Source organism: Triticum aestivum, chromosome 3D, assembly GCF_018294505.1.
Source record: "Triticum aestivum cultivar Chinese Spring chromosome 3D, IWGSC CS RefSeq v2.1, whole genome shotgun sequence".
In the NCBI taxonomy this organism is placed as follows: domain Eukaryota; kingdom Viridiplantae; phylum Streptophyta; class Magnoliopsida; order Poales; family Poaceae; genus Triticum; species Triticum aestivum.
Genome location: NC_057802.1, coordinates 545,584,069 through 545,603,010, shown reverse-complemented (window position 1 = coordinate 545,603,010; position 18,942 = coordinate 545,584,069). Strand labels below are relative to the sequence as shown.

The 18,942-nt window shown below is 46.2% G+C and overlaps 1 protein-coding gene and 1 pseudogene across 1 annotated transcript; one reads left to right on the top strand and one right to left on the bottom strand.

Annotated features, from left to right (window-relative positions):
* The first annotated feature begins 5,456 nt into the window (after nucleotides 1–5,456).
* On the top strand, nucleotides 5,457–8,942 carry LOC123076475 (uncharacterized). Its single transcript, XM_044498703.1, has 9 exons — nucleotides 5,457–5,609; nucleotides 5,847–5,876; nucleotides 5,971–5,988; nucleotides 6,140–6,311; nucleotides 6,410–6,758; nucleotides 6,835–7,224; nucleotides 7,313–7,652; nucleotides 7,734–7,783; nucleotides 8,765–8,942. Exons 1-9 carry the CDS (start codon nucleotides 5,457–5,459, stop codon nucleotides 8,940–8,942), a joined length of 1,680 nt encoding a protein of 559 aa, XP_044354638.1.
* Nucleotides 8,943–12,374: 3,432 nt separating this feature from the next.
* LOC123075295 (L-type lectin-domain containing receptor kinase IX.1-like) lies at nucleotides 12,375–14,849 on the bottom strand (annotated as a pseudogene).
* Between the last annotated feature and the right edge of the window lie 4,093 nt (nucleotides 14,850–18,942).

Here is an 18,942-nt window from a genome sequence, read left to right as displayed (position 1 = left end):
TACAACAAATATTGGTAACCAAACTATTGCAAACTTAAAACACATAAGAGCTATAAACAAAGCACAAATTAACATTGTAACCAAAATGGGGGGTTGTGGTAATGTGAATACCTGAGTACTAGACACCTCTTAAGCACTAAAATTCAAGTTGTACCTAGACAAATTATGGGACCGTTGCAGACTCGTCATACCAATGTCTTGTTCACCCAACACAAATATGAGGTCAATGAACTTCCCTCATCCCACAAATCAGGCCAATAACACACATATTGTTCTCTACAAAAGCGCATGACACTTGTAAATTTGAATGGTTAATCTACAATCATCTCAACATAACCCTAACCTTTGCGGATAGCAGTAGTGCTAAGGAGATTCAAGAAAATCCTCGCTTTATATATGATATACATACAAGATACAACCATTAAGAGCAATTGTTTTCCATATTCAGTGATTGTATTTTCTTGCCAACTCTCAAGTGGGAAGTGGCTGGGATTCACGTATCAATTTTCACCATTGATGATGATCATTAGAGCATAGAGAAAACGAGCCTCCGTGTGACGCCCCCGATTCAATCGTACACTAATCATGCACGCAAATGTGTACGATCAAGCTCAGGGACTCACGGGAAGATATCACAACACAACTCTACAACATAAATAAGTCATACAAGCATCATAATACAAGCCAGGGGCCTCGAGGGCTCGAATACAAGTGCTCGATCATAGACGCGTCAGCGGAAGCAACAATATCTGAGTACAAACATAAGTTAAACAAGTTTGCCTTAAGAAGGCTAGCACAAAAGTAGCAACGATCGAAAAGGCAAGGCCTCCTGCCTGGGACCTCCTAACTACTCCTCGAAGCCGAACTCCATGTAGAATCATCCTCGGGATCTCTAGCTCCTGGACTCGAGCATCTAGTTGCGACAACCAGGTAGAATGGAAAGGGGGAAAAGAGGGAGAAAAGCAACCGGGAGTACTCATCCAAAGTACTCGCAAGCAAGGAGCTACACTACATATGCATGGGTATATGTGTAAAGGGCCATATCGGTGGACTGAACTGCAGAATGCCAGAATAACAGGGGGATAGCTAATCCTGTCGAAGACTACGCTTCTGGCAGCCTCCATCTTGCAGCATGTAGAAGAGAGTAGATTGAAGTCCTCCAAGTAGCATCGTATAGCATAATCCTACCCGGCGATCCCCTCCTCGTCGCCCTGTTAGAGAGCGATCACCGGGTTGTATCTAGCACTTAGAAGGGTGTGTTTTATTAAGTATCCAGTTCTAGTTGTCATAAGGTCAAGGTACAACTCCGGGTCGTCCTTTTACCGAGGGACACGGCTATTCGAATAGATAAACTTCCCTGCAGGGGTGCACCACATAACCCAACACGCTCGATCCCATTTGGCCGGACACACTTTTCTGGGTCATGCCCGGCCGCGGAAGATCAACACGTCGCAGCCCCACCTAGGCTCAACAGAGAGGTCAACACGCCGGTCTAAATCCTATGCGCGCAGGGGTCTGGGCCCATCGCCCATTGCACACCTACACGTTGCGTACGCGGCCGGAAGCAGGCCTAGCCTAGCAGGCGTTCCAGTCCAATCCGGCGCGCACCGCTCCGTCGCTGACGTCAAGAAGAGCTTCGGCTGATACCACGACGTCGAGTGCCCATAACTGTTCCCGCGTAGTTGGTTAGTGCGTATAGACCAAATGGCCAGACTCAGATCAAATACCAAGATCTCGTTAAGCGTGTTAAGTATCCGCGAACGCCGACCAGAGCCAGGCCCACCTCTCTCCTAGGTGGTCTCAACCTGCCCTGTCGCTCCGCCACAAAGTAACATTCGGGGGCCGTCAGGAACCCAGGCCCACCTCTACCGGGATGGAGCCACCTGTCCTTTCAGCCCCCTCATCAGAATCACTTGCGGGTACTCAACGAGCTGATCCGACTTTAGTCACCACATGTGTCATGTATATAAAGTATATAGTATATACCCGTGATCACCTCCCGAAGTGATCACGACCCAGTAGTATAGCATGGCAGACGGACAAGAGTGTAAGGCCACTGATGGAACACTAGCATCCTATACTAAGCAGTAGGATAGCAGGTAAGGGTAACAACTGTAGTAACAATGACAGGCTATGCAACAGAATAGGATTAACCGAAAGCAGTAACATGCTACACTACTCTAATGCAAGCAGTATAGAGAAGAATAGGCGATATCTGGTGATCAAGGGAGGGCTTGCCTGGTTGCTCTGGCAAGAAGGACGGGTCGTCAACACCGTAGTCGTACTGGGGGTCACCGGCAGCCTCGGGGTCTACCGGAAAGAAGTAACGGAGGGGGAACGCAATAAATAACAGAGCAATCAAAGCATTACAAAGCAAGACGCGGCACTACGTTGTGCTAGGGGTGACCTAACGTAGGGATAGGTGATACCGGCGAAGGGGGGAAACATCCGGTAAAGTATCCCCGGTGTTTCGCGTTTTCGGACAGATGAATCGGAGGGGGAAAGTTGCGTGTTTGCTATGCTAGGGATGTGTGGCGGACGAACGGGCTGCATATCCGGATCCGTCTCGTCGTTCTGAGCAACTTTCATGTATAAATTATTTTAATCCGAGTTACGTTTTATTTTATATGATTTTCTAAAATTTTAGCAATATTCTGAAATTATTATTAATTCGAAATTAATTGGAAAAATGCTATGCGCACCCAGCACAGGGTACACAGAAATGTACCCAGGGGATGACAGATGGGCCAAGGGGGACCCAGTGGACCAGTCAAGGTTTGACTGGTCAACAGGTGGTGGGGCCCCTGTCATTGAGACATCTAACTAATTACAGATTAGTTAGGCTAACTAAGTAATTAGTTTAGTTAAACTATTTTAATTAAGTTAATTATTAACTAATTAATTTTTATATTATTATTCATTTATTTTATTTTTTAAAAAAAAGGGCGTGGGGCCCCTGGGTCAGTGGCCCAGGGGGCCAAAACAGGCGGCAGTGTAGTGGGCGTGTGCGGGGCGAAGCCCGCCCGGGCACAGGGGATGGCCGCGGGGCGAGGGCGGTCCCCGGCGGGGCGCTGGACGGCGGCGAGCCTGGCGGCTGCGGGCATGGCCAGGTGCGGGGCACGGCACCGCAGGGCAGAGGCCGAGCCCCGCGGGAGCTGGTCACGGAGCGGCGGAGGCGAAGCAGAGGCGGCCGCGGCGGCTCGGTGATGGAGGCGGGGCGGTTGGGGGCGACGACGGCGGAGAACGCCGGCAGGCGAGCAGCGGTAGGCGGCGGGGGAGGCGCGGTGGCGCGGGGGGCAACGAAACGGCGCGGGCGCGCGCTCTAGCAGAAGGGGGGCGGCGGCGCGAGGAGCAGGGGGTTCGGCGACGCGCGGTCAGAGGCGCAGGCGGGCGTGCGGTCAAGAACAGCTCGTGCGGCAGCAGCAGCCTAGAGCAACGGCAACGGCCACTAGCAGGAGCCGTAGAGTAGCAGTAGTGGGTAGCAGCTAGCGGCAACAAGAAACAGCAGTAGCAGCGGCTAGAGGTAGCAGTAGCAGCGGCTAGAGGTAGTAGTAGCAGTGCAAGGTAGAGCAGCAGCGCATAGCACGCACGCACATACGTACGTGTACGCCCGAGATCGGGCACTACGGTGAAGGCGGCCTACGGCGTTCAAATCGAACGGGAAAAAAAGGGATCCGAGGGAGGAGCTCATGCCGGTTCTTGTGGACGAGGTTAGGAGGTCGGGGGAGTCTCGGAGCAGCGGCAACGACGACGAGGTGGTGGCGGCCGTGCGGAGAAGATGAAGATGAAGACGGCTACGCAGCGCCTCGGCTCGAATCGATGACCGGAACGGACGAAGGCGACCTTGGCGGACCTCCTGGACGTGCTCCTGAGGGACGGCGAGGACGGTAGCCGCGGTAACAAGGGCGAGACAATGGTGACCGCAGAGCTTTCGAGCTCGAAAACGAGCAGATGAGGAGTGGGGCGAAGGGGGATCCAGGAGGGGCTGGACGAGGTGGGGGCTAGGGTTTCGGTCGACGTAGTTATAAGCCCAGGGAGGCGACGTGGAGGGCATCCACGGCCATGGCCGTCGTGGATGTGCGCCACGCAGATCCTCTGTTCCTGTAGCGGGAGCTAGGGGAAGGTTTTGGTGGGCTGGGCCGTCTGGCCACTTATGGCCCAGTGGCACCTTAGTTTAGGCCCATTTCGCTTTCTTTTCTTTTCTTTGCATTTTCAGATCCTATTTTGTATTAGGTTGGGCCATCAAATGATTTTTGTTATATATGAAACTTGCCATACAATTACTACGTAATATTTGTGAAAGCCACAAAAAGTTTGGAGCTTAACTAAACTCATTTGAATTTTGCTTAAATACAAATGGATTAAAAAGGCTGTTTTGGGCACTGCTTTAAATAGGTTAGGGGCAACTTAATATTCCAGATAATATTGGATTATTTATGAAAATTAGTTAGTGAATTATTGCAACCCAGTGAACATTTTTGTTTTACCGTTTGCAGAAATAATAATTTGACTTTCTTTTCAATTTGAATTTGAATTCGGTTTGGATCAAAGTGAGGTTGAGAAATTTAATTGCGATGACATGCCACCATTAGTGTGTTGTTACTGTAGCTTAACTACCGGGGCGTTACACTCCGCTTCTCCCAGAAAGCTTTGATGGCCTCCATCAGGTCATTAGATCTCAACATTCCTGAGTTCCAAGTCGCTACATGCTCCAGCCCTGCTCTAGCGTTATATCTCCGCTTCTCAGCAGAATGACATTCGTTCCCATCACTGCATTTGCTGACTTCTGTGATATTTCTGAAACAGTTACACAACTTTTGTCTCAACTTGGTAAGTTAATATAGTTGCTCTAGAAAAATGCAGCAAAAGGTTCTATGCATAGTAAACAAGGAACTTCTTTGCGCAGGGATGTCTTATGCATGCAGCTATGTTCACACCCTATGCACATGGTACTCCCTCCGTAAAGAAATATAAACACTCTTATAGTTAGTACTCCCTCCGTCCTAGTTCGCAAGGCAAAGTTTTCAAATATCTTGGCCCAAGGTGAATTTTCATTGGCTCTGATTTTCCACGTAAAAAACCGCCCGATCGCTGCATGCAGCGCCAATCTCGCGCTCCTTCCTCTGCCCCGCGCGCTGTTTCCGCCTCGCGCGCTCCTTCCTTCTTCGGCGCGATATTTTCCCCTTAAATTTTGCTATCGCGCCCAGATTTCTTTCCTAAACCAGAGATTTGATTCCGCGCGCAAGGATTTCGTTCCAAACTCAAACGAAAGCAGCGCCCAGATTTCTTTATATAGCCATGGACCTACGGAGACGAACAGCCCAGTCTAGCGCCAATCTCATCTCCTCTCCTCCTCGATTTCATGGCATCGGACGGGGGAGACGAGGGACATCGTCGTCCGCCGCCTCTTGGCCTCCGAGGCCTGACTCGCGCTGCCTTCCTTCCTCGTTCCGGCGATGGCGGCGGCCTTCCTCCACTTCATACTCGTCATGGCGGCGGCCTTCCTCCACTCGGTCTTGCAGGTCGAGGACCACTGCCGTCGTTCTCCATTGGAACGGCTGCCTCTACACCGGTGTCTAACCCCAGCATCGGAGGGAGACGCCGCGTCGGTCTGTCGCGCCCACCTCGACCTCCTTCTCCAAATCAGGCAGGCTCGTCGAACTGGGCCACCTCGCCGGGCGGGAGCGGCAGGGCAAACGCCGCCGGAAGGACGTCCTCCTACGTTGGCTTGAACATCATGAACGGCTCCATCTGCGTCGGACCAAATTCGTCCGTATTCTGCACGAGAGGTACGTAGTCCTTCTTGCCTGATGAGGATATGCTGTCTCGTTCGACGATTGCATCAGGAAACTGCCTGCGAGTCGCTGCTGCAGGATGTTTGCCTCCGCTGATCTCCTTCCTTGTAGCTGTTTACTGTTTTGCTGTTGTTTTAGTTCTTTCTATGTTGTTTCGTTCTGAACTATCTTTCAGTTTGGGGAGTCAGGTTCTGTGAGCCGTGTAATGTACGTACGTAGATCTTAGCTCTCCATCGATTGTGTGAAGTGAAGAATAAAAGGCCTTCGTCAGCCACAACATGAGAGACGCTATGTTTTGTTAGGAATAATTTGTTCTGTGACTGTGATATCCTTGCATACTCAAGTGTACAAATAATTTGTTCTATGTAGACCGTACCAGTGAGTTTGCTGCATCTACTAACGGCAGAGAAGGCGGCTGGCGTGGCGCTGGATATAATCCAAATTTTGAGAACGCTGACGAGTATCCTCCACGCCCGGAACATGTAGAAGCACCTTCTGCAAAAGAGATTGATTTGAGTAGGTTTTTCATCTCCAACTCAACCATGATTTGTTTTCAGTTTTGTTTAGTAGCAGCATATTTGGTTTGTGCTTATGATTTGTTTTCATGTGTGTAGATGCTTTGGCTAACAAGAATAACAGAGAACAGTACACTGTCGAAGACAAGCGTAATATTTACGCTATGCTGCTTGCTCGAAATGGAGAGCGTGGAAGGTTAAAGAAGGGGGTTTTGGATTCTGTTGTACGTGATGGAAATTGTTCTCGGAGGTGCGCGAGTAAGATTTGGAAAGAAACAAAGACAGGAGGTGGCGTTAACTCTATCAAGAACAATTTGAAGTTAAAAACGGGAAGGAAGAAAATGAGTTTGGATATTGAGGCATTAGAAGCCATTCCACCTGGTGAGAGGACCACAATTCGACAAGTTGCTGCTGGACTTAACATGTCCAAAAGCACAGTTCACCGTAGGTATGAAAAAAAAGCATTAGTTCTTACATTTCGATGATGACCCAAATCATGATAAACTTTTCTTGTTTCTGTCTAGGTTGAAGGAGAAGGTAATGAGACGAGTTTCAAATGAACTGAAACCTTCATTAACTGAAGCCAACAAGAAGGCACGTGTGGCGTATTGCCTTGAGAATTTGGAGCCAAGTTCATTGGAGGACAATCCCACTTTTAAAGCTAGTTTTAACAAGGTTCATTTGGATGAGAAGATCTTCTACCGTACAAGGAAGACACAGAAAATGTACTTGAGTCATAGAGAGGAAGCACCAAAAAGAGAATGCAAACATAAAAACCACATCCCGCAGATCATGTTCTTGTCGGCTATGGCAAGGCCAAGGTATGATTCTCAAGGAAATTGTGTGTTTGATGGAAAAATAGGTGTGTGGGCATTTGTTGATTGGGTGCAAGCTCAAAAGAAGAGTGCTAACAGGTAAACTACCATGATGTTTTTCTAAGCATGATCTACATCAAGTGTGAAATTCGTTTGCTAAAGTAACATATTTTTTCTTTCAATGTAGAGGGAGAGGAGAATGGGAGCTCAAGCCTTCATCTTCAGTGGACAGGAACAAAAGTAGGGAGTACATTGTGCAGTATGTACTGCCTGCTATAAAGGAAAAATGGCCTGAGAGTGATAGATGGAACACCGTGTGCATTCAGCAAGACAATGCAAGAACTCATGTTTTAGCAAATGATCCCATTTTTGCAATGGAAGCGGCAAAGGGAGGTTGGGATATCAGAATTGTAAATCAACCACCAAATTCACCTGACTGTAACATACTTGATCTTGGGTGGTTTGCCTCCATTCAATCTATGTTCCATAGGAAAATGCCCAAAACCCTTCCAGAGATTGTTCAGAAGGTAGCACTGCATTTTAGCTATGCAACTTCTTAATATTTGTGCAAAGCGACCTAACTTCATGTTTTTTCAATTGTTCCACAGGTTAATGAAAGCCTTGCTCAGTACCCACATCGTAAGCTTAATAGAATCTGGTTAAGCCATCAAGCTTGTATGAGGGAAATTATTAAGCACAATGGGTCGATGCACTATGATACACCTCACATGAAGAAAAAAACATTAGAGAGGCTAGGTCTACTGTCGGTCCGTCTGACGGTTGATAAAGATTATGTTGACGCTGCCATTGAGTATTTGAACTCACCTTAGGAGGAATGAGTGTTTTAGTTTATCACTGGAACAGTTGCACTTTGTTGTTTAATCGCAGCAACAAAACTCATGTGATCACAAGAATTGGTCGTGCTCACTATACAATGCCCGCCCATGACTGCACATTCTCAAAGCATGGTGTACAAATGTTGTGGTCATTTTAGATGAGTACGTGAGACAAGTATACAAATATTGTGATCAATTTTTTACCAGCAGCATCTTTGGTTTAAGTTTTTGTTTCATAATTCAAAAATAAATTCCATGATTCCATGATTCACATCAAGATTCATAATTCGAAAATAAATTCCACTGCAACAAGATCATGATTCATAAAACACACACCATCTTCACACATCAAGAGACATGGCTATTTCTTCCTCAACATAAACCCTAATTCATCTCGGTGTCAGCCACAAATGCATTCTCATCTTCGGCAACTGCAGTGGTGTTGCGACCGCAACGAGAACACACACCATCTTCACCTACTCCGACAATCGTCGCGCAGTCCTTGCACCAGTAGTCGTCACAGAGAAGTGGATTTCCACACACATCACAAGGTACCACTTCCATTGGCACCGGCAAGGAGCAAGCTAGACAACGGAATATCGAAGAATCACCTCGAACACCACAGTTACGGCACATTGCCGGGAACAAGCATCCATCACATGAAGATTCCAACGTAGTCCTCCGTCCAATCGCAAGATTGGTGTTGCGAATGTACCTTGCCCTAGCCGAGAACCTTGAATCACCAGCTCCGACATTCGTTCCATGATCTACTTTCTGAAAAAGATCTTGAATGGTTGTGTAAGTCCTCTCAAATTCATCCTCAAGTTCTTCCACCTCGCCTTGTGTGACTTCCACCTCGCCATCTGCCTCCTCCACCTCGGCATCTGCCTCCTCTACCTCGGCATCTACCTCCCCCACCTCGGCACAGACCTCCTCCATGCCCTCCACGTCCATGATAGTTGGGGGGAGATGAGGCAATGAACTGAATGTGTGGGAAGAGGAGGAACATGCGTTGCCATTTTATACAAGTTTCAGCATGCAAAACAGTAACCGTTTCACACTGCATTGTGGAAGAGGAAGATGAGAGGAAGTACTACAACACGCATTAGAATTATGGTGCATGCAGCGTGGGAAGAGGAGTAAGTGTTGTGGTGCATGCAGATTTAGTGGAGTGGTTTCCCACGGTGAAAGAGGAGTGGATCAGCTTTTGCATGCAAACATTGATGGACTACTAGTGCCAAATTGAATACAAATGTGCCTAGGGGGTGGAAGATTTTGGGACAAATAGTTTTTGGGATTTTGCCTTGCGAACTGGGACGGAGGGAGTATTGTCTTACAGTCACACCTACATATGTGCATTTACTTGCGACTTGGATAAACGGATCAAACTTGCTTCTGACTCATTAGAGGGGTGACACTAGTGAATTTCAAACCCTTAAAATGCTTTGTTGGATCGATTCAAGTGCATCTGACATCTAACTAACAAAACTAACTATATGATCCAAACTTTCCAGATTACTTTCATGACGCTAGAAATGGAGCAGTGTGTCTCTGCAACCGATCAGAAGAGTGATGGATTTTGCTGCTTAATGTAGTACATGGATCTTTTAATCCCACAATTATATGACCCTCAGCAGTCAGATCACCGGAGCAAATTCACAAAAACCACGGAATGAGAACATAGATAAATCTTTACGAATGTAGGTATTGTTGAATTCTAGGAAGAAAGCTTGTCAAATTCAATACCGGCAAATCACCAATTGTATCTTACAACAAAATTTGTGTGTGATGTGAATGTTATTAACATGTAGTTTAACCTCTCTTTTTCAGAATCAGAATCAACAGGTTCTACTAACATGAAACCAAAAATTTCCAGTCAAATGGATCTCCCAATTCAAGTGAGATCAACTGCAACTAGAGTACACATAAGATTTATCGACAACATATATTATAGACACCCAAGCGAGCCACCCTTGTTCATCTTTTTACCGACATTGAACTACATAATGATGTAACCTAGCCGTAAGTATTTCTCTCGGTTAGAGAACCATGATTTATCGAACCAGTTTGAGCCACCTAGCAAACAAAATGAGCGGTACCTACACATAAAACACAAAATACACTTGTCCCAACATGGAAAAAGGGTTGTCAAGCCCCTTGTCATGCTATGTACAAGATTAAATTACAACTAATAGAGATAGTAGGTAGCAAAGTAAGAGTGGAGGCAACATGGCAGTAGAGAATATATTTGTCTCAGTAAAGGAGAATAGACCCAAGGGCCATAGATTCACTAGTGGCATCTTTCTCAAGCATACAAGTGTTCTGTGGTGAAAAAATTGCAGTTGGGCGGCGATTAAATTGCCATATTATATTTATGATCATGACCATTCATGGTATAATCTCATATAGGCATTACGTCCGTGATAAGTAGACCGTTAATCCAACTACATCTACTACTACTCCACCCCAAGACCGCTATCCAGTATGCATCTCAAAGTATTAAGTTTACAATAAATAGAGCTTTGCAATAAGTATGATGACATAATATAGACAACAAAATATCAAGCAATATGAAGAGACAATGTCATTTTATCCTTAGTTGCAACAATACAATATGTGTCTTGTCCCTATTCTGTCATTGGGATATAGATCACGGCAAGATTAGAACCCACTACAAAGCACCACTCCCTTCGAAGAAAAATCCGTCGAACTTGGCTAAAGACGATAGATAGATCGGACAACATGCAAAGCTATTTAATTATACAGCAAAAAAACCTCAAAAAGATTCAATTGAATTCAATGAACAATTTGATCGAATTGATCCTGATCATGTGAGACAGCTCATGGGCACTTAGTATTCAAAATCAGAGAGAGAGAGAGAGAGAGAGAGAGAGAGAGATCTAACTACTGTTTTGGACCCTAAGGTCGTAAGGAAACTACTCACACATGGCCATGTAGGCTGCAAGGTTGATAAAGAAGTCTCCGGATATGGCTTCCCCCTCCGGAACAGGGCTCCAGATGGGATTTCTTCGGAACAGAGGCTTGTTGTGGCGATAAAATTCTTCTGGAGGCACCACAAATGGTTTTGGGATTTATAGGAATAATTTAAGGCGGTAAGTGTGGGCCCCACACGGATAGGGGGCGCAACCACGTGTTCACGTGGGTCTCTCGTGGCTCGTCTCGATCTCTCCCAAAGTTTTTGGTGTTTCTTGTTGCCCAAAAAATTGTGTTAAATCGACAACATATTTGGACCTCCGTAGATATTAATTTCATACGAAACCATAAACAAGCAGAAAACAGGAACTGATACTAGGCACTAATTAACATATTAGTCCAAAAAATAATATAAAATGATCATTGAAGTGTATAGAAATGATAATATAATATCATGAAACAATCCAAAATTATATATACGTTTGAGACGTATCAAGCTCGGCTTCCATTTGTCATTTTGTCAACTTGTCACTTAGTTAGCAAGTTGAGAGTATCTTGTGGGTGTTTATTTTTATTTCTTATTTTATTAGGGGCCCACTATTAAACATGCTAATGGATTTTTCCTTTTTGAGTTTCAGACAATTTTTGCATGGACCGTTAGATTGAATCCAATGACGGTCGGCCTTCATCTTCTTCCTCCAGCTAGTTACCGCACCCTCCCCCAAGTACGATCAGCTGAGGCGCCGGTCCCGCCTTGGTCGAATCTCCGTCGTTTTCATCTCCGGCAAGGTCCTGACGAGCCCTTCTCACGGACGTCGTGGTGGCGTCCCCATCTCCCGCTCAACATTTGACGTTGTTCTTCTCTGGAAGAAATTCAACTGAACTGTAAAACAATTCCAGTATATGTGTAAGACCAATTGTGTTCTTATTATTGCCTAATAGTATATGTTATTGCACGACACTATGGGCGCGGTCATTTGTTCTATGGGCGTATATACACCCTATATGGAAAAAATAGTAATTAAATGAAAAGTAAAAAAACAAAAAATATGTTTGAAATAAACTTGAGCTTCCATTGTACTCATAAAAAGAATTCCACATAAGAAAAACGCCCCTTTGACTTTAGGGCAAAAAACAAAATATTTGGTCAAAATAGTGTGAAGAGTGACTTGTATATAGCAATATTTTTTTTATTTTTTTGCTCTGAAGTCAATGCTAGGTTTTTATTCATGACCATTTATATACTAGTGCAAAGAATGTCAAGTTTATTCAAAAAAACTTTTGAACTTTTTTGTAATTATTAAACCTTTTTTTTTCCAATATAGGGTGTATATACAGCGAGGAACAAGCGGCATTTCCCACGACACTATAGATGATGGTCCGCTCCAGAAATTTCATGTGATCAACTCAAATAAGCTTAGTGCTTTAGTCTTTTGAGCCCATCCTCAACTTTCATCCTGGATTCACCACTATATTCCATTATTGTAATGGTCGTAGTAAACAACAACATATGTATATTTTTATCTTTTTGTACCAAAAAAATATACAAAAAAGTTGAGATCTTTGTGTAGTTCTGTAACAGGCTACAGTAAGGCAAATTTGGTCATCTGCCAGTGGTGGCCCAAGACACATCATCACTGCAGACATTGACCGACGACGACGCGTTGTAGGCATGTGATCCAGGAGAAATGTCGGACGGCCCCGGCCTTGACAGGGTCGGCAGCGTGACGTCCTCAGATTGCAAGACGTTCATGAGCTGCACAACGGACGGCCGCACACCCGGGCACGGGTGCGTGCACCAGAGCCCGACAACCAGCGCCCGGTGTAGCTGCCACTTGCAATCGTCGAGCTGCTTGTCTCCCTTTAGCCTTTCATCCACCGCTTCAACAATGGCGCTCTTCTCGTACAGGTTCCAGATCCACTTGAGCAGCGGCAGTGCCATGTATACTTTGTCAGCTGCTGTTGGTTGCTCCATCTCCATCTCCGTGTCCGGCCGGCGGCCGGACACTACCTCCAACACGACGATGCCAAAGCTGTAGACGTCGGATTCGGTGGTCGGCCTGCGTGTGCGGACGAACTCCGGGTCTATGTACCCTGCGGTGCCCATGACAACATGCGTTGTCCGCGGTCCGGCTCCATGCTCCACGAGCCTCGCCAGGCCAAAATCCGCCAACTTGGCGCTGCGTGATGAGTCGAGAAGTATGTTGCTTGGTTTGATGTCACCATGCAGCACACACTGATCCCACTCTGTGTGGAGATAGTGTAGTGCAGATCCCAAGCCAAGGATAATTCTGTATCTGAAAGTGTGGTGGGTTAGGTTAACTAGTAATGGGAATGGTAGAAAAAAAGAGATATTTCATGCCATGATGGTTTTGTTGCGTACATTACCTCTCTGACCAAGTGAGTAGACGATCAGTGTTGTATATGTATCGATCAAGGCTGCCTTCCGGCACAAGCTCGTAGACGAGCAGGAGTCCTTTGCGGCTATCAGACCAGCCTAACAAGTGCACAAGATTCCGGTGCCTCAGCCGGCTTATGATCTTCACCTCGGATTCAAACTCTTTCCTCCCCTGCGCAGATGATTCCGCGGAGAGCATCTTGATGGCCACTGGGCGGTCTTGGTCGCTCAGGCTGCCCCGATACACGTTGCCGAAGCCACCTCGCCCGAGCTTCCCCTCCTCCGCGAAGTCCTTGGTCGCAGCCGCGAGCTCACGGTAGCGGTACCGTCTAGGGCCTATCCCTCTCTCGAACTCAGCCTGCTCGCGTTTTTCGTCATCGGAATCGTCTAGCTTCTCCCATATGCGTCGCCGACGGACTAGAACGACAACGATGGCGCAGAGCAACACAAGAAAAGCTACTACTACGGAAGGCACTAGTACACGCACTAGTCGCCGCGGGGGACTGGTGCTGCTAGTAGCCACCGTGGCATCATCTAGAGTGGAGCTAAATGACCAAGACATCACCTGATGCAGCTCGCTGCAGAGGCCAGTTGATGCGGCGAAGCCGATTGCAACTTCATGAGGCAAATCCGCCTTCATGTCCACCGACGTGTTCATCATGTACGGCTCGTCATCGTCGATGCGAAGACGAGCGATCAGGACACCTGTGCGGTTGTCGTAGCTGATCTCGGCAGTCATGACCGCGTCGTCAGAGACCAAGCGCTTCGTCACGTTTGTGTAGGCGCTGGAGTTGATGTTGTTCACGTCTATGCCGATGTGGTTGTCGCTGTGGTCCCAGGAGTTGGGGTAGGCGTCGAACTCCACAGCGACGATGCGGTCATCGCCGGCGGCGTTGAAGCGGTTGCTGTCGTTGAAGAGAGCGAGGTTCTCCCCGACGCTGTTGGGAGGGAGCCTCGACGGGAAGTGCGCCAGGAAGAAAGCCATGCCGTCACCAGCACCGTCACGAGTGACGTGGCTCAAGCTGCATAGACGAAGATTTTCGTCCGTCTCGTTCTTGGGCCTGATCCGAAACGTGAAGTTGGAGGAAAAGCTGGCCACCTCGCCAGTGGCGTTGTTCCAGAGCGGCACCTGCCGAGCATATGACGCTCGGCCGACGCTGAAGAAGTTGGCTTTGAGCTCGTTCTTTGTTAGCTCGATATAGCGTCGAAGCCCATGTGCGCGTCGCGTTCGCACCTGAGCTCCGTGTCACAAAGGTCGCCGGAGCTGAAGAAGTTGAAGCTGAAGGAGAGCGCGGTAGCCATTAACAAGGACGATGAGTAGCTGAAGCAAATGTACACGGAGACGGGTAGGAGGCGATGTGGCCTCATTATGGTTGATGTTTGGCTCGGGATCGAGAGACGGGGTGTGACATCTATAACTAGCTTCCTTCGGTTCTAGTGGCACCTCCGCCCGGACAGCTTCAGGATCAAGTGGCGCCACGCAGGCTCGATGTGATATGTCTCCCAGCTTTGAATTTTTCTTTCGCTTCTACACTAGGGCCGGCATTCCGTCGGTTTCTACAGGCCTACTACAAGGACACGGACGAGTAGCACACGGCGTCCACACCCACCAGAATCTAAACCGCTCGTCGTTAGTTTTGGGATTGGTGCAACTTTTTCTTGAATTGGCAGTGACTTCATAAGGCTGGCCATAATGGGGTAACATAAGTAGTATCATGCACTTGGGACTCCCAAACATGCTTATGTGGCAGTTAATTAAAGAAGAGAGACATGGTTATAGTAACATAGGTAGATACCGTAACATAATAAATGTGATGCTACTATGTGTCATGCATGGTATAAATGAGACCATCTATGATACTAATCTATGATATTATGCACTATAGAGGTAGTAACATAGACTAATAACATGCATATGTTACTAGTCTAAGTTACTCCCCACTATGACCAGCCTAAAGTGGACCCATACTCATTTATTATTGAACTGGACCCAGCGCATTTAACTCACACATTGACTGACAAAGTGGTGCAAGTTTTCAACGGAGAACTGATTGAAATAAATGAATGTAAACTTGCCAGGCAACTTACAGTGGAAAGGTACCCCTAAAAAAACTTACAGTGGAAAGATAAAAAATGGTAAAAGGTAAAATAAAAGATGCCACTACAAAGACTTAGACTAGTTTTTTTAAGTATTTGAAGAATATTATGGTTTTCTCATAATCCACAGTTTTCAAAACTTTGTGGTGTTTGGCTTCAACAAATATCACGGTCTTATAAACATATTATCTCTAATACCATTTTATTTGTAGTATTCAAGAAAAGATGTCTGGACCACTTTTTCTAAAATGAAGAAGAAAAAACTATGGTTTTTCAAAGCTGAAGTATTCATTATTGAGAAAAGTCCACATTTCAACCCTCAACTAACCACAAGGTTTGATTTTCAATCCTGAACTCTGAAACCGGTCGGATTCAACCCTCAAGCTGTCACAAGGTTCAAATTACACCCCTTGACTCAGTTTCGTGCTGGTCAAGCGGTTTTGACCCAGTCTAGCTCGTCAGGTCTCCCCTCTGTCTACCATGGACCACGAGGCCCCGAGGACATCCCCGCCAACCCGGAAAACTGGCCAGAAGGCGCGCAAGCCTGTGGGTGTGCCTGAGGTGGAGTCCCCGGTTTGTCGTGCCCATGTTGCGCTTGTGCATAGGCCCCAAGCACCAAACTCCAGGACCACCCTGGGACCGAGTTCAGCCCACGCCATGGAGGCCGAAATCACTGTTCTGACCTTGTCAAAAAACTATGGCACAAAATGAACTCTAGACGAAATTATTTCACAATCTGACCCTTTTCGCAACGCCAGAGAGATCGTGGCTTTCCTGCTCCACATAGAAACACCGAGCTAGCTCGCGTTGCTGCCCTGTCCCATGGTCAGATCGATGGCAAACCCTGTAGTGACGTGTTGTTGTATGTCCACCTTCCCTTGTTGACAGGAGAGGGGTGCCACATGGAAGCACGGTCGAAGTCAAGAGGGTGTCGTCCCGTCATGTCTATACAAATGGCAACCCTCAAAGTTCGGGAGACATGCGCCCGCGCGTGCCTCTTCATCATTGCCACGAGCCTACAGTGTAGGCTACCGAAGAGACGTCAGGTCTCCCCTCTGTCTACCACGGACCACGAGGCCCTGAGGACATCCCTGCCAACCCGGAAAACTGGCCAGAAGGCGCGCAAGCCTGTGGGCGTGCCTGAGGTGGAGTCCCCGAGGGTTTGCCGTGCCCATGTTGCGCTTGTGCATAGGCCCCAAGCACCTAACTCCAGGACCACCCTGGGACCGAGTTCAGCCCACACCATGGAGGCCGAAATCACTGTTCTGACCTTGTCAAAAAACTATGGCACAAAATGAACTCTGGACGAAATTATTTCACAATCTGACCCTTTTCGCAACGCCAGAGAGACCGTGGCTTTCCTGCTCCACATAGAAACACCGAGCTAGCTCGCGCTGCTGCCCTGGCCCACGGTCTCTAGCGTTGCAAAAAGGGTCAGATCGTGAAATAATTTCGTTCAGAGTTTATTTTGTCCATAGTTTTCTGACAAGATCAGAACAGTGATTTTGGCCCGCCATGGATCCCTGACACCACTGATGTCTATTTCAATGTTTTATGAGCCAAGACCCGGAGGAATGAGGCTCTTGTTTCAGATGGCCAGGCTATTCAAACGAGTGACCTTGTTCCTACCAAACTTGGCGCCAGGAAGCAATACATTTGTTGTGTAGTCAAAGCTCTGCAACAACAATATGTCACATGAAGAGCTCTCTCTGAGGCCAAGGTTTCCACTGTTCAAGAGAACGACACTAGTCCTATTTATGTTGGTTTGTGAGTGGACCAAACTATGGACCGAGTGCCAACATGGTTTACGATGACAAGTTTGCCATCACTTGAGATCTTGAGCTGTGTTAGGGGGTCTGTGATGGGCTCCTCCCTATTGCAACCCACACAGCAGTAAAAACTGGGATCTTGTTGAACCATATGCCAAGGTACCAGCTGGCTTTGTGGGACTTCATTATTGATGGTGCTTGCTGGCTGGAAGAAGCCGAGCACGAACTTGCCATTTTCTGAGACAAGCTTGGCACCGATGGCGAGCACTTGGCCTCCCGTAAGAGTATAGTTTGCTGCAGAGGAGCATGAAGTGATGTGCAAGAGGAGAAGCCCGAGCAATATGTAGAGGGGAGGCATGGACGAATGAGTTGGGGAAGAGAGGAAGTATGGCTGGTTAAAGCACCCTGGATGGATGCATGCTCTGCTCTGCTCTTCTCTTCTATACGGAGGAGGAGGAAGAGGATGTATTTTGTATATCTAAATAGGGGCACCCCACTAGATGATTTTTGTGCCTTCTCATGATGCCAAGTCACTTCAATTGTTATATAGCCGTTGATTTAGTAAAGATGAGGTGTGTGCAGATGTCTGATGAAAGATTGAGCAAATTACTAAGAGTTGCCACCGCTAAGTCAAGATAACGATACGTTCTTTTCCAGCCTCATCGCTCGCTGCGTTGCTTTTTTTAGACGTCGCAGCGCTCGCTGCTAAGCCTTAGACTGGAATTTCTTTGCTTCACCAAAACTGGACACTAAGAAGCCCATCGGAAGCCCATGGTAAGGTCCATCGTTCCAGTCTTCCCTTCCATTGGCATTGCCACGACCCCACACATTTATGGGAGCTCCTATATGGCGCACCACGCGCTGAGAACGCAGCGGGCACACACCCCCCGCTTCTTCGCGCCCTTCTGGGCCGGCCCATGTGCGGCTGGCACGCCACCTGTTTTTTTTTTTGTCTTTACCTTTGCGTTTTTTTTCCTTCTTTTCAATAATTCAGGATATCAGCAGCTTCTAAATTTCAGTAAAAGTTGCTAATTTTGAAAAAAACAATCATGATTCCGAAAAAAATCATTATTTAAAAAATATGCTCTGGAATTAACAAAATGTTCATGAATTTGTAAAAAAAATGTTGTTCACAAATTTAAAAAATGTTCACGAACTTCAAAAAATATTCATGATTTCAAAAAAAGTTCATGCATTCGCGAAAATGTTCACAAATTGCAAAAAATGTTCATGATTACAAAAACTTTTCACAAATTTAAAAAATGTTCACGAATTTAAAAAAATGTTCAAGATTTCAAAAAAAAGTGCATGCATTCGCGAAATGTTTACGAATTTGCAAAAAATATTCATGATTAAAAAAATTGTCTTGAATTTCAGATAATGTTCATGCTTCAAAAAAATGTTCGTGAATTCGAAACATGTTCACGAATTTGTAAAAAATGTTCATGATTCCAAAGAATGAACATTCATGATTCCAAAGAATGAATTTTTTTTTGAATTTGACGAACATATTTTTGAACATCGATGAACAAATTTTGAATTTGATGAACATTTTTTGAATCTGATGAACAAAAATTCAATAAAAAAAGAAACCCATGAATATGTTTTTAGTTTGATGAACAGCTTTTGAATTTTTGTAAACAATTTGAATTGAATGAACATTTTTTGGATTGTTGAACATTTTTTGCATGGTTGAACATTTTTTGAATTCGATGAACAAAAAAGTCTTTAACGAATGCGAAATAAAAAATGCCAAAAATATTCAAAAAGTGAAGAAGAAGAA

Excerpts from the sequence above, each read along its gene's own strand:
- LOC123076475 (XM_044498703.1), top strand. The coding sequence starts at position 5,457 with ATGGCGGCGGCCTTCCTCCACTTCATACTCGTCATGGCGGCGGCCTTC. Across the intron at positions 7,225-7,312 it reads CAAAAGAAGAGTGCTAACAG|AGGGAGAGGAGAATGGGAGC; the intron begins GTAAACTACCAT and ends CTTTCAATGTAG. Across the intron at positions 7,784-8,764 it reads CGTAAGCTTAATAGAATCTG|TCCTCTCAAATTCATCCTCA; the intron begins GTTAAGCCATCA and ends TGGTTGTGTAAG.